At 32.3% G+C, this 15,099-nt stretch overlaps 1 protein-coding gene across 3 annotated transcripts in view; it reads right to left on the bottom strand.

Moving 5' to 3' along the window:
• Nucleotides 1–15,099, bottom strand: part of LOC129234155 (choline/ethanolamine kinase-like) — a 110,228-nt gene that overhangs the window by 26,847 nt on the left and 68,282 nt on the right. For all 3 annotated transcript variants that reach the window (XM_054868057.1, XM_054868058.1, XM_054868056.1), the window contains exons 5-9: nt 7,217–7,330; nt 4,015–4,073; nt 3,531–3,615; nt 2,184–2,292; nt 619–789 (exon numbers count right to left, since the gene is read on the bottom strand). In XM_054868057.1, the coding sequence (XP_054724032.1) occupies nt 619–789; nt 2,184–2,292; nt 3,531–3,615; nt 4,015–4,073; nt 7,217–7,330 (538 nt within the window). The remainder of the gene's footprint in view (nt 1–618; nt 790–2,183; nt 2,293–3,530; nt 3,616–4,014; nt 4,074–7,216; nt 7,331–15,099) is intronic.

Raw genomic sequence — 15,099 nt, 5'->3', positions numbered from 1 at the left:
AAGTTTAAAACTTTAAAGTGTCCCAAATCATAAAAAAAAAGCTTGCCCAATAAAATAATGATACTCTATTTCTTTTGCTCCGCTATAAAATCATCAATCATTTATCTAAAGTATTAGTTTTTTTTTTTGACTCTACAATATGTATTTCTGCTGCAAAAGGTAATTTTCCTGATCCTGCAGCAGATCTAGTCTTACCATTTTCAAAATGCATGTATAACCTGAACTAGTAAAATTTTTGTGTATCTTTTTACATCTTTTTGTAAACACATCTCTCCTGAACCCCCTCAATTAAACACTATGTTCGTATTTTTGTTTTATATATGTTTTTTTCCAATTACCTTTTACTCAGTAAAAACTATCTTTAAATTTAAAGTCACAAAAACCATTTAATTTTAATATGAAAAAGTACTAAATTTAATACAAGCTGTGCAGACATATTTTTTCATGGACACTGTTAGTTGGTGTCAAAAATAAACATCCATCTACCCTTGAGTAAACTTTTCATGTCTTAATCCGGTGTGTGAGTAACCCTTCTCCCGAAAACGTTTCTATCCCTTACATCAAAACAACATACAGAAGGTGAATACAGAATTTGCTTCCAATAACTAATGTACTCACCCAATAACCAAATTCAATTTGGGAGTTTTGAGCATTGACCACACTCCAGAGCGTCCATAGGAAATGGGAGGCAAGGATGAACAGGGATACTTCTTTCAAAATATGCTCTTCACAGTCCACGTCCTCTGACTTGTCATCCAGGTTCTGCAGGTATGATCGAATGAAGTTCAGCTGTTGGGTAGGGTAAAACAGATTATACATCCATTTTCAGTTACATGTGTTTGAGTTCAATAGATCAACCAGTAAATGTTATATAGTCTAACCTCGTTAAAGCAAACTCAAAAGGACCTTTGAAATCAATTCATCTTGATTGCAGTTCGTCTTATCCAAAAAACAATAAACAAAAAAAAGTACGGGACCTTTCAAATGTAGTTGTCTTAGCAGTAATTCATTTTAAGTTTTTGAATTAATGAGGTCTAAGTGTAGTAACTTTCTTCAAATCCACACAATTAGTAACTACAGCTTGTGGATTTCAAGTTGTTGATTTGTTTACATATTTACAGGTTTATTACAACTTTTGCATTCAACATATCAGTCGGTAAATATTATGGTGAGCTTCCTCAAAACACCAGTTTTGGATCAAGGGTCGTTGAGATTTTTTTGCATACTAGAGTATTCTAGATCTACGACTTTGGTGCATAGTACCAAGGTCATAGAGTGTCAAAAATTTAATAATCAAGTTTCTATTTTTTGTTTAAATTAAAATAATGTTATTATCTATTTGTCTTGCAAAAGCAAAATTTATTTTTAAAAGAATTCATTTCTTACATCTAGATATATAGCTAAGGCTTCTGTTCCAAGACATGAAAGTACTTGACCTTTTTCAGAGGAATAAAATTTATTTTAGAGGAGTGACATTATTGAAAACCGTAAACAATTCCATATAAAGCTTCCTGAGGATTAAATGAAAGATGTCAAGAAAAGTAAGTGTAACATTTTGACTTTAAATATTTAGAATGTTTGATATTTTGAACTTAAAAAAAAGTAATTCAAATATTTTGAAAATTCCAATTTCTTTTTTGACCCTTTTTCCACAATACCAAATTTTTGTTCGAACTAAAAAAGGTAAAAATATGCTTATTGGTCAATTTTTAAGGCAGCATTTCAATGCCTTAAATGTGCTTGAAGGGGCAAAAATACCGACTCACATCTGTGCAAATGTTTATATATCCATAGATATGGAAAATAAATATTTTCCATGTAATGAATTGAGTTTGTTACATAGATGGAAATCCTAACATTTCAAAAATAATTCCTGATCAGAACAAGGTTGTTAGGTTTTGTGACATGAGAGGGATTTATATGGTTTTAGCCATGGTTATATGCTTCACATCAAAAACTTGTTAATAAAAATGTCAAAAACTTGTTAAACTAATGTTATCTGCTCTTTCAATAAAATCGAGTAAGAGCAAGCCATTCACTTTTATACATTAATTATTGGTTTTTTAAACTACTAGTGACCTAGGTCAGGTTGGATTTGGCTCCATTCCTCAGATTTTACAAAATTGATCCAAGAATTTTCTAGCTCACTGCTAGTTCCACAGAATAATATAGAGAGAGCTCACCTGTTGATCAACAGATGGATATTCAGAAGGTTTAGACAGGAAGTGAGGGTATTCTGGAAGAGAATAGTCGAAGCACCATTCACAAAAATGGTTTGCTAAGTCAAAACCCCTGAAGAAAACAATACATAAGAATTAATATGAACATTGAGAGCTAATTAAAATATCATTCAGAAATATGAACCATGTTCTAGTTTACTATATATATATATATATATATATATATATATATATATATATATATATAATTATAATATTTAACTATGAAAACCATATTTTAACCTTGAAGCTTAGTGTTAAAAAGTCTTTCTTTCTTTTTCTTTTTCTTAAACTTTTACTCAAAAGTGTAGAACAATTTTTCTTAAACTTAAACTTCAGCCACATCACAAAAAAATTGCTTTTTCCTTTTGTTGAATTCGACTAAAACAGGATTTTAAGTTTAAACTTTTTATAAAATAATGTCGAGACCAAGGAAACATTGAAATTTTTATCCATAGATAATTGGTTCCAAGCTCAGAATCAAATATTCTTGTTTCTTATAGTTTGATTTTTTCTACAATGTAATCTTAATTGTATGTTTGTGTCCCGATAATTATGAAATGTTGCACGATGTCTAGAACATAAAAGTTGTACCTTTTTTACGACTTTAGTTTCATTTTTGTAATGTTACTTAAAAACTTAGAGAGAATTCCAAAATTAAAATTCACTTGTTGTAGTCATTAAGAAATTATTCTTTGGTCTCTTTCTAAAATGAATAGTAAGAAAATATATCCTTACATGTATGTATAAAGCAAAATGTAATCTCAATTGCATGTTTCTGTGCCGATAATTATGAAAATTGCACAATGTCTGGAATATAAAAGTATATACCTTACTGTGATTTTTCTGAAATTCAATTTTTTTTTTCAGTTTTAATATTACACTGCCTGCTAACGGTAAACGAAACAATTTCTGCTTGCTTTAAGATCTTTATACTGTTCATAAGTCTCAATTTCTCTTTATAACATGAAATTTGCTTGGAGGTTTTTAAGTCAGATGACAAAATTGTTTTTAGTGTGTTTTCAAGGCTTACTTTGTTTTAACAATTTTTAATTTCGTTTTTGTCTTTCATGGTCTTTCTTCAACTGTGGAAGCATGTTCATCTTGTTTTTGATTTTTTAGTTTCTGATAAAAGCATGCTTTTTCTTTCTGCGTGTTAAATTTTCCTCAAGGATTAAATCCTAACCTTGCAGTAGATATTTTACTTAAAATAAATCCTGTTTTTTTCTTGAGGTTTGAGCACTGATTTTAATACCCACAACCGAGTAAAAACACTTTTAAATTAATGCTAATATTAGTAAGAACTCCTACCTAAAATTATAACTGCAGTATTCAAAGTCGATGAAAACAATCTTGTCTTCACCAGAATCTGCTCTCTCTGGGACAAGAATGTTCCCTAGAGAAGAAACAAATAAAACAAAATTTAATATTTGTTTGATTTTTCATCAACAAAATAAACAGGAATTTAAAAAATGAGGATTGCAACGTGAATTGCAAGATCTAATCTACATATGATTCCTTCTACATCAAGATTTGTCCATTAAAAAAACAAAAAAAAAAACAAATAAATACCTTGAGATACAGAAAATAATAGCTAATTAATTTCGTATAATATAGGTCTTGTTGTTCTTTTTTTTCCCTTCAAATGAAAAATGTTTCACAGCATACTAATAGAGTGATTACTTTTGCTACAATTGTAACTTGAAATGAAAACAACATAATTCAACATATTTGATACAGAACCTTTAGAGTTTGTGCATTTATTAATTGGATTAAATAGTATTCCGTTACTCACCTTCTTGTAAGTCATTGTGGCAGAACAGAACTGGAGATTTAACTTTGGTTAACACTGATCTGGAAAAGATGAGGAAAAATACAATTTATAACAAAAATAGTCAATTATGAATGAGCAGATGTTTAAAAATTCAAGAAAATTATCCCAAACTCAAAAATAAATCATACACCTGAAAATGAAAATTTGTGATGTAAGAAAGTATTTTCAGCAAAGCATATGTTTAATTTCTTGCATATTAAGTTCTAATGTATTAATAGTTTATTCCTGAATTTATTCTATTAATGGATGGTTTAAAAAAGAAAGTGAAAATGAAACAGTAGTCCCCAACCAAACTTTTATGAATAACCACATTCAGTATCCTGCTCCAGAGAATCTAAACTCACACCTTTGGAGAGTACAGCCAGAATATGGAAATAAAAAAGGAAGGGGGGGGGGGAGCCATATGCCGCAAGCTACTTAATAAAGTAAATAACAATTGTACCGCAAAAATATAGGTTCATCCAAAGCGCAATATTCGAAAGAACTTCAGAAAAATAGAAAACTGATGAAGCCGTGGCAAATTTAATGAGAAATGCTTTTTTGGCATATTAAAATAAAATAAATATTTTGATATTCAAGGAATGACAGGATGAAAAGATGTAAATCAAGTTTAAGTACAATCAGAACAACTACCACCTCCGTAAGAGTGATGTAGCCATATCATAGCGTAGGCTTGCCAGACGTCCCGGTTTGACCGGGACAGTCTTGGTTTTCAGACAAAACCTAGGTGTCCTGGCCGGTTTACTTCATGTCCTGGAAAAAGATAATTTGATTGACCAAAAAAGCCTAAAAATAATTAACTGGAAAGGATTATCTTGGATAACTAGTTTGTCTTTTGTAACATTAACTTGAAAAATTAGTATCGGATTAGTTTATGAGGATTTTTACAACAAGATTAAAATCAAAAGAGACTTTAAAAAGAGACCTTGCCAATGAAAAAAGTAAATCTCAAATTTTTATTCTTCATTCAAAGCGTTTCTTCTTACTAAAATAATTTGTAAATATTAACATGCAAGAAGTAAAATTTTTTAATTTATCAGTTTGTGTCATTTTTTATTATCCTTGTTTTAGATATACACAGTCCAGTCACATTAATGTGACCACCACGTACTTTCCACGTCAGAGTTAAATAACCAATCAAAGAAGGCAGGTGGCAGCACAGTGTAGTTGAGCGTATATAAAGGGTGTGTAAGGGCTTCGGAAAACATTTCAATCGTTGGCGTAATGCAGAAACGAAGTGATTTATCCGACGTCCAAAAGGGCATGATCATTGGCTTTCGGGCCAAGGCTGGAAGCATTTCCGAAACGGCCGAGTTTGTGAACTGTTCGCGTGCCGCCGTGGTAAAAGTGTACCGTGCATGGCAAAATGGGACTGTCCAAAATCAGCGACGTGGCAAATGTGGTGCACCACAGGCCATAAATGACAAAGGCGAACCACGGTTGCGGAGATGCGTTCGGGCAGATAGACGGGCTACCGTTGAGCAACTGACCACCAAAATGAACCAAGGGGCTACCAAAAGTGTCTCCCAAACTACTATTCAGCGAACTTTGCTGCCTCTGGGCCTCCAAAGCAGACGCCTGGTTCGTGCACCTATGCTGACTGCTGTTCATCGACGATGAAGGCTAGAATTTGCTAGCCAGTACAGCAGCTGGACGTCCACTGAGTGGCGACAGTTAGCGTTTTCAGAAGAATCGCGTTTTATGCTCCATCGGGCAGATGGACGTTGGCGTATAAGGCGTGAAACCTCTGAAAGGAACCACCCTGCAACCATTGCCGGAACGATCCAAGCTGGAGGTGGGAACATTATGATCTGGGGAATGTTTTCCTGGCATTCTCTGGGTTCACTGATCATTGTGGAAGACACAATGGATCAATACAAGTACGCATCTGTCCTTGCGGATCATGTCCAACCCTACATGCTCATTGTTTTTCCTCAGGATGATGGCATCTTCCAGCAGGACAATGCAAGGTGCCATACAGCTGCCAGTGTATGTGCGTGGTTTCAAGAGCACCAGGATGAGTTTAGCGTCCTCCCCTGACCAGCAAACTCACCTGACTTAAACCCAATCGAGCATCTGTGAGACCATCTCGATCGAGTTGTTCGCGCCATGGATCCTCAACCGTGTAATCTAGCGCAGCTGGCCACGGCATTAGAGTCGGCATGGCTCAACATCCCAGAGAACACCTTCAGGGACCTAAGTGACTCTCTTCCTGCACATCTCGCAGCAGTCCACTCTGCGAAAGGTGGTTATTCTGGCTTTTGACAGATGGTCACATTAATGTGACTGGACTGTGTATAATTAGTAACAATCTACTCATATGACTGAGAATAAACTGCCCTATAAAATACTCTAAAAGCCAGCTAGGGGTGTGTACCCTTTTGAAAACTCACAATGCTGGGGGGAGGGCATTCCGGTGTGCCGGTTGAACATTTCAGAAATATGGCAAACCTATCATAGTGAAACATACATGATGTGCAATTTGCATGAGGTGTCTGTTTGCACAGGATGACCTTAACTACAGGATAGGCCCCAAGCTAAAAAATGTTCTCAGCCCCTTTATTATAATTTTATTTCTAAAATTTCAATTTTTAGTCACATGGGGCCCTGTATGTTGTAAGCTCTAGGCTTTGTTTGGATAGGGACATGCCTGTATGAGGGGCGGATGCAGAAATATTTGCAAATGGGGTTAAGTTTCAATGGCCGGCATTATATCTCCTACGTAAAAAAGCTTCTCCTTAAGCAAGGGTGCCCATCTCCCTCAAGGATAGTGGCACTCACCCTCCCCCCCATGAAATGAAAACTCATTCCAATCCCCCCTTACTAGAATTTTTCTAAGGTAAAGCTCATTAGAGATGAATGTGCTTTTGAAAAAGCAATAGCAATAGACCATTTAAACAAACCCGGTCAAAATTTTTAACTGCGACGTGCTGAGAAGAAATACCTTACAGAACAAAGCAAAATACAGGTTAACATTGATTCCATGTACTATTTTTTCAGATCTAAAATTTTTAAGATTGCTAATAATCATCATAAAATTCTTATCACGGGGGGGGGGGGGGGTCAGCTGACCCTTTGACCCTCCTCTGAATCGGCTCCTGTGTATAAGTCAAGAATGAAAAGTAAAATTGAGTTGTGGGAAAAAATTAAACCAAGCACTTACTTCAACCAACTAAATTCTCCCTCAAAGTCCTGCGAAAGCAATTGGGAAGCGAGCACCCGCACGTCATCTTTGATACATTCTATTCGAACATCATTCTTTGCAAATTTCACCCAACTAAAAAAAAGGGAAAGAATTATATAGAATATCTTTATGCATTATGAACTCGAACTACTTTTGGAAATAAATTTGTTAAATAAGCTTCCAAACCATTGTAGAATTGTGGTGTTTGTTGTTTGGGGAAGGGAGGGATTTGGGCCAAGATGTAATTGCTGTTGTGAGAATAGTATTAATTTTGAGAAAGTTCAAATAATTTTTCAAATTTTACTATTTTCTCTTAATTTATTACATAACTTGTTTTATTAATATAAAATCACATATAATGTAAAAATGTTATTCCGAAATAAAGGTACATACTATAAAAAAGGTATAATAAAATGTTTTAAGCATTTAAAGAGACTATATATATATATATATATATATTTTTAATGCGAGGAATTTGTTTTGGGACACAAAAAGAGAACCTAAATAAAATGATAGCTGATGATTTAGAGTACACTAAGTTTTGACAGAAATCCAGCAGAGATCTCCATCAGTTTATTCACAATAAGGATATGATTTCGGAAACTTATTAGAAGAACTTGAGATCCAACTCCCAGCTTTGTTATGCAACACACATTTTAAAAGAACATTTATAATTTGATTGCATAAAAAAAAGTAAGTATTTAACAAGAAATATAAAACTGTTTAAATGAGTGCTAAGAGTCATGGTGTTAAAAGAGAGGTTAATGGAAAGGATTTGTGGATGAATAAGGAATGATGTAAAATGAGGAATTTTCAGCAATGGGATTCATGGCAAGGTTTCAAAAACTTTAGTTTTATATTGCCAGTTTGAAGGGTTTCCAGATGAAACCACATGAAAAAAGATTAGCTGCCCTACTACTTTTTATGTTAAAAATTTAGTTGAATTCCTCACACCATCAAAAACTTAATAACTCAACATCTCCAAAAAATTACTGTTGATCAATTACCAAAATAGTTTGATTGAAATTGAAACAAAATTTATACAAATTCAAAATAAAGAGAAATAAACAGGAGTGTTACATAATAATGCATTTTATTCTTACTTCAAATTTATTTAAGGTAGAAGAAAATAAATTCAACGACAATAAGAATAAAAATATATCTCTGGTTTAGCAATGTTCCAAGAGGATTAAAAAGAATTAAAATTTTACAGGGTGAAAAAAAGGAGCAATTGCTTGTAAAAGTAATAACAATCTCATTATTAGCACTGAATGACATTTTATCAAGATAAATAAATGCAACTATATTTTCTAAAGGTTACAGCTGTCAAAACTATTCTGTTAGAGTGCAAGGCTAGCTAAAAATGATCACAAACATGCTGGGAATTTTAATCATGTGTTGTCAACTGTGCCAAATACAATTCATGATTTTTTTTTCATGTGGTAAGGCTTATATACAAACACAAATGTGACAACCGGCAGCAGGCTCTGGGCAAAGCTAGGCTGGTTGAAGTCAGTTTGTTAGTTCCCAATGAAGATTAATGAACCTCTTAAAGCTATCTAACCCCTCATTACAGCCTCTTCCGGTAAGCTATTCCAAGAACCCACAACCCTACTAAAGAAGTAATTTTTCCTAATTTAAAGGTTAGCATGAGAGTTGAATAGCTTAAAACAATGGTACCTTGTCCTACTTTCGGTGCAAACATTTAACTCATTAACATCTATCACCGAATCATGTCCCCTCCTTTGCTCCAGCTATACATATTAAACCTGGTATCATAATTTAAATCTGAGAGTCTCTTGTAGCCTTTCTTTGAACCCTTTTCAACAAAGAAATATCTTTCCTGATATTATGTTACCAAAAATGAACAAACTCCAAATGAGGTCTTACCAAGCTTCTATATAAAGGCAGATGAAACTTCTTAGATTTGTTTTAAGTAGATCTATTGATAAACTGATAAACCCAAGCACTTTGTTGGTTTTGTTACTTGCAATGCAGCACTGTTGACTTAACTTGAAATCCTGATTTATTAAGACCCACATCAAGAGCATTTTCTGCCTGACAAATGACTGAACCCTGTAAATGATAACTTGTACCCATATTTCCATAACTTAAGTGCACTTGGCATTTCCCAACATTAACTGCCATACCCCACTTATGCCATACCCCACTTAGCAATATGATCTAACTTCTCTTGAAGCTGTTTTACTTGTTTTTCATTTTCTACAATCCCCATAATTCTCACACCATCAGCAAAACAGTCCATATTTCCAGAAATATTTTCATGAATGTCATTCATAAAAATAATAAACAAAAGAGGCTCTAAAACTGATCCTTGAGGAACCCCACTTAAAACCTCACTTTATTTAGAATGATCTATTCTAATTATTATTGGCTCCAACTGTTGCCTAAACTGAAACTGAAAATGGCAAAAATTGGCACTGCAATAATGGAAAGGCACTAAAATAGCATATTGGAAGGGCATATCAAAACGCACATTTAAAGAAAGAGCACATCAAAGCTTCTACCAATTTCTGAACAATATTCCATGGTGGGATGTTAAATACCACATTGTAAATGCTATAATATATCTTTAAATGTGGGTTAGTTTAAAAAAACGTAAGATTCATGACTGTAATGAGGCGGAAACCTTGATGAACCATTCATGTCTGCTTATTCGGGCCCCAGCTATGTCAGCAAAGATTTTAAATTGGCATTCTCCAATTTTGGCAGATATTGGAAAAAAGCATGCAGTGTCATGAAATTAATTCATTGCATTTTAATGACTACTGGTTTTACAAAACACTATTACAGCTTTCTTCTGATATGTTATGAATCTGACTGATGATAAAAATAATAAACTATCCATAATTACACCTTCCATACTCCCCTTTTGAAAATAAACATCTCATGAGGCAACCAGACAAAGGACAATCTATCTTCAATCATCAAAGATAAAACATTTGTAAAACGTATATCCTTAAAATAATCCCATTTAAACAATTACCCATTGAAATACATGAACTCAAAACTAGTTACAATTAAACACAGAATAGTCTAGACATTGCTTTTAAAATGCAATAAATTAGAGTAACAAAGGAAATGCTTAAAAATTAAGTTCTCTGCACAAACATTGCATGAAAATTTATATGAATATGGATGTACCCCATAACAATATGTAACTAGAAATATCAAAAAAATACAAAAAAAAAAAAAAAGGCAAGTAGAAATGCATTATTTAAAAGCAACGAAAAAAAGTTAAATGATTTCATTCAAGATACATTGGTAAATAAAAGTTCAAAATTGAGCAAGTGTTCACAGCTAAGTGTTAGTCCTTATCATCAAGTCTTTTTTAATGAGAATAAAAGACAAAATATTCCAAATAAGTAACATGTATTCATTATTTATTGTATTGGTGCATATAACTTTATCTCACATACGCAACAACTGTTTCACTACAGCCGCAACATAAATATTAAGGTCTAACAGAAGGTCAATTTCAGGGTCAAATCATACTACAAATGCTTCCAAAAAAGAAAAAAAAAATACTTTTTGAGAGAAAACCAAAAGGAAAATAAGTTTATATTACAAACTTAACTGCTTTTGCCTAGCCTTTTACAAAAGCTCTGTAGGCTGCATGTTGAGTGTTGCTGCTTTAGTGGCTACTTAATGAATAAATGGAACTTAATATAAATTTGTCATGAAACTCAAAAGTTCACAGACATCCATATTTCAGGGGTTTGAAACTGAAGCAGCAACTAGTCTTATCAATATACAATATGCTATTGGGTAAAATAGCAGGTCTCTGATTTTTTGATGCAAGTTTTTTTTTTTTTTTTTTTGATGTGAGGTTAATAGATATGAGGTCTTTGATTTTTGAAACACCTCTATTGCACGCTCATACATTTTTACCATTATTACTTTTACTGATGCTCACTACTTTTTAACTAGAAGTTGCAACAGCACAGCTGTAAATTAAAAATAAGTTCCTGATTTACAATATTGCTTGGAAGATTAAAAGCTTACTACAAAATCGATCATTTTTTTCTATTTCTGAAGAATTGTTACTGATTGTAGCAAAAGGGAAATGTTAAAACAGCCTTAAGCATTAGAACAAGTTATATGCCAAAACATACATAAGGACCGTACACTTTGCTGAGATCACATGCACATATGCAAGAAATCAGAAAATTTGAGAGCAAATATTGTTTATAAAAGAACACAGATAAACAAAAGGAACGAAACCAAACTAATACTTTCAACGCTTCTGTGAGTCCGGTTTGCACTAAGAAGAGATTCTCGTGTCCACAGTCAGACATCTGCAATTAGCGGTTTTTAAGGCAAGCCAAAAACATCAAGGATTATAAACACAAAATAACCTATCATGCCCCTTCATTACTTCAAAACACATCACAAACAAAGATTCAATGCCTAGGTAATGGGCAAAGAAGGGTCTACGCATTTTTATTATACAAATTATAATTTATAATTATAAATAAATTGTATAAAAAATTATTTATACATTTTGGAGGAAAAGAGATCTTATACATATGTTTTAAGGCTACAATCATCAAATCATATTTTAGAATCTGATCACCCCCTTAACTCCTTCCCCAATTCTCAGTAACCTCTCATTTTCACAATTACATCGAGAGGGGAAACAAATGAATTATTATGTTTTGTTGTTAAACTGCTAAATAATGCTCCAAGCAGTGTTATTGTCCCTATTTTAACTCAGTTTGGCATTCTATTTTTCTGAAAGGCAATATTCAACTCCCAAACTTGCACAGGTTAACAGCCAGTTTGTATCTAGTTTCAATGAATATCTTATAGTTTTAACTACTTATGCAATGACCTTTGAGATTTGAAACAAAATATTCAGTTCCATTACGGACTGCAGATATTTAGGATACATCACACAAGTAGCATATCAAAGCAATTCGCCAAAACGTTCAATTCAAAGCAATAGCAAACAACTGTAATTTATAGTTTTATTCTATCCAAAGACAGAATCAAGCTCATCTGCAGGAACATTAATGCTGACAGCACAAAAAGACAGCAATGGTTGAGAGAAGCAGAGTTAGAACATTCGGTTTTTAAGCATCGCATTATACTTTATGATCTAACTAGGATCTGAAAGGATCTGTGGAAAGTTGGGTCCAACTGTAACCCTGCAAAAAAAAAAAAAAAAAAAAAACTCCAGACTGGGATTATTGTATCTAAAATTTTGGAAAGACGTGACACTCATAGGAATGAGTTATATAGTGTTAATTTTACTTAAACTCTATAAAATCAATTACATACTATATGTTTTTCTCAAATGCATTGCTTTTTGCATGCAAATCTCTTTGAGTGTGAGTGAGGACTCATTAGGGTTGCTTAGTTGAAAATGACTTAGTAATTTTCAAGTAATTTGTGAATTTAATTTGTAATAAAAGTAATTCAAGTGATGAAAGCAGCCTGTCTAATTCAAAAACAGTTTAAAAAAAAATTTTTTTTTACAGACAACTTTTAAAAGAGTTGAGATAATTCCCTGGGATTGGCTTCCCACAATCCCAAAATCCTGTGGGATTGAAGTCTGGGTGCTTATCAATATCACATTTCTCTTCAAAATATTAAAGAGGTTTTTAATTACATGTGTTCCCTAAATAGTATCAGTCATACATGTGAGCTATTATGTATGATACATTAAAGCTCTAAAACTTAAATTTTCATTCAATTTTTAAATACCTTTTTCTTCCCTAGTGGTTTTTCTTCTACTTTATCTTCAGCAAACAAACCCAACCGGAAAATTATTAATTACTTATTAAACAAATGTCTAACTGAAAACTAAAATAATATTCAAATAGCAATTATTTTTATTCTAGTCATCTTAATGTTTGCTTTTTCCTGTTTCTGAATAGTTCTTTAACTCTTAAAACTTCAAAGCCTACTGATTAAAAATTCGTGAGTCTTTTCTCCCTTATTTTTTTACTCCACCCCTTTTAGATAAATAAATAAAAATATATAGAAACTTATTGTTTTACTTGAAATGAAATATGCCAATAAAACTGATTGCTACAAAACGAATATTCCTAAATTCCTTTTTTGTTAAGTATTATGTACTTTGTTGATCCATACTTTTCGTAAACTCTTAATTACTATGTAATGTATATTTTCAATTTATTAAAAAATTTAAACATACTTCAAACACCATTTAATGCTTAGAAAACTTAGTGTTTTTTTTTTTTAATTATGAAAAGCAGAACAAATTTTTAAAAGGAAAAAAACCCTCAACAATAATGTGTTGACATAAATTTTTACAAAAACAGGTACTTAGATAAAATACTGGATTGACTCTATTAGTGTTTATTCATCAATTTAAAATGAAATACTTTCAGAAGTAATATCTAGGTAAACATTTCAAATTTATTGGAGAATCCGCATCCATAATATTCATTCCAATGGCACAGTCAGTAACTGAATATGAGTCAATGTGAAAACTTCTCAAATGTTGATTCAAAGCTTTTCTATTTGTTTCATTTTTGTGACTATTGAGAGAAACATAAAAGTCCTAGCCAAAGTCCTACAGAATATTGATGGAGCATAAAAAGGCAATAGGTAAATTTTGCAATACAGCTTGTTTTGAATTGAAAAGTGTGATATACCTGTACATGAAAATGTAAAGATCTTTTTTTTTCTTTACATGTTAAAGAAATTTTCTTTTGTATAGCTTACAAAGTTTTAAAAATAACAAAAAAAAAGTATGTTTCAAATAATTTAGATATTTTTATCAATGACTTTAATGAGAATGGCATAAAAGAATATCATGGTTAAACTTTTTTAAAAATAACCAAGTTGAATAATTCTTAATGAAAATATACATCTATAGATCTGAGGTATCAGCTTACATTTCAACTCTACAGAGTAACATTCTGATGTATATTCTAGTAACGTTAAAAACAGAGCTGAGCCATTTGCAAAAAACTTACTTTCAATCAAAATTAAGTAATCTTTCAAATTACATTTAAGAGACAATAAGAAGCTAAGCTAGGCTTGCCAGACGTCCTGGTTTGACCGGGACAGTCTTGGTTTTTGGCAAAATCCCGGTGTCCCAGCCGGTATACTTCTTGTCCCGGAAAAAGATACATTTAATTAGATGATCAAAAAAGTCTAAAAATAAACTGTAAAGGATCATTTTGGAAAATTACATTGTCATTTGAAACATAGACTTGTAAAATTAATATCGATTCAGCTTGTGAGGATTTTTACAACAACATTAAAACTAATAAAGATTTTCTAAAAAAAAAATCATATGAATGAAAAATACATGTATTATTATTCAAATTTTTATTCCTCATTTGAAGTATTTCTTCTTACTAAAGTAACAAATATTAACGTGTAGCAAATAAAATGTTTAAGTTTATCTGCTTGTGTCATTCATTATTACTCCTGGTTTAGGCTCCATAGCATTGAAAATGAACTTCCATCTAAAACACACTAAAAACCAGGCTGACAACACATTCTAAAGCTGAAAAATTATTTAAAAATATAATTAAATAAATAAATGTTTATTTTTAATAGTTTTTGTTAGCATATTTAAAAAGTTTTTATGGGGGGTGGGGTGTCGTGTTTCCTCATAGTTTCTGAAAATTTCACTGTCTTCAGAAAGTTTTACTGTACTCCACTGTGACCCTTGGTTCACTTTTGAATACTCTTGACGGGGGGGGGGGGGATTCCGGTGTCCCGTTTGAACATTTCAGAAATCTGGCATGCCTAAGCTAAGCTAACTATGACATAACATTCCAACCTAATTGTGATTTAGAAACACATCTAATCTAGACAAGATCAGTTTTTACCAATGTTTAAACATATTAAGGATT

This window comes from Uloborus diversus, chromosome 1 (assembly GCF_026930045.1).
Source record: "Uloborus diversus isolate 005 chromosome 1, Udiv.v.3.1, whole genome shotgun sequence".
Classification (NCBI taxonomy): domain Eukaryota; kingdom Metazoa; phylum Arthropoda; class Arachnida; order Araneae; family Uloboridae; genus Uloborus; species Uloborus diversus.
Note: the sequence above shows the minus strand (reverse complement) of the source record. Positions and strands in the feature narration are given on the sequence as shown.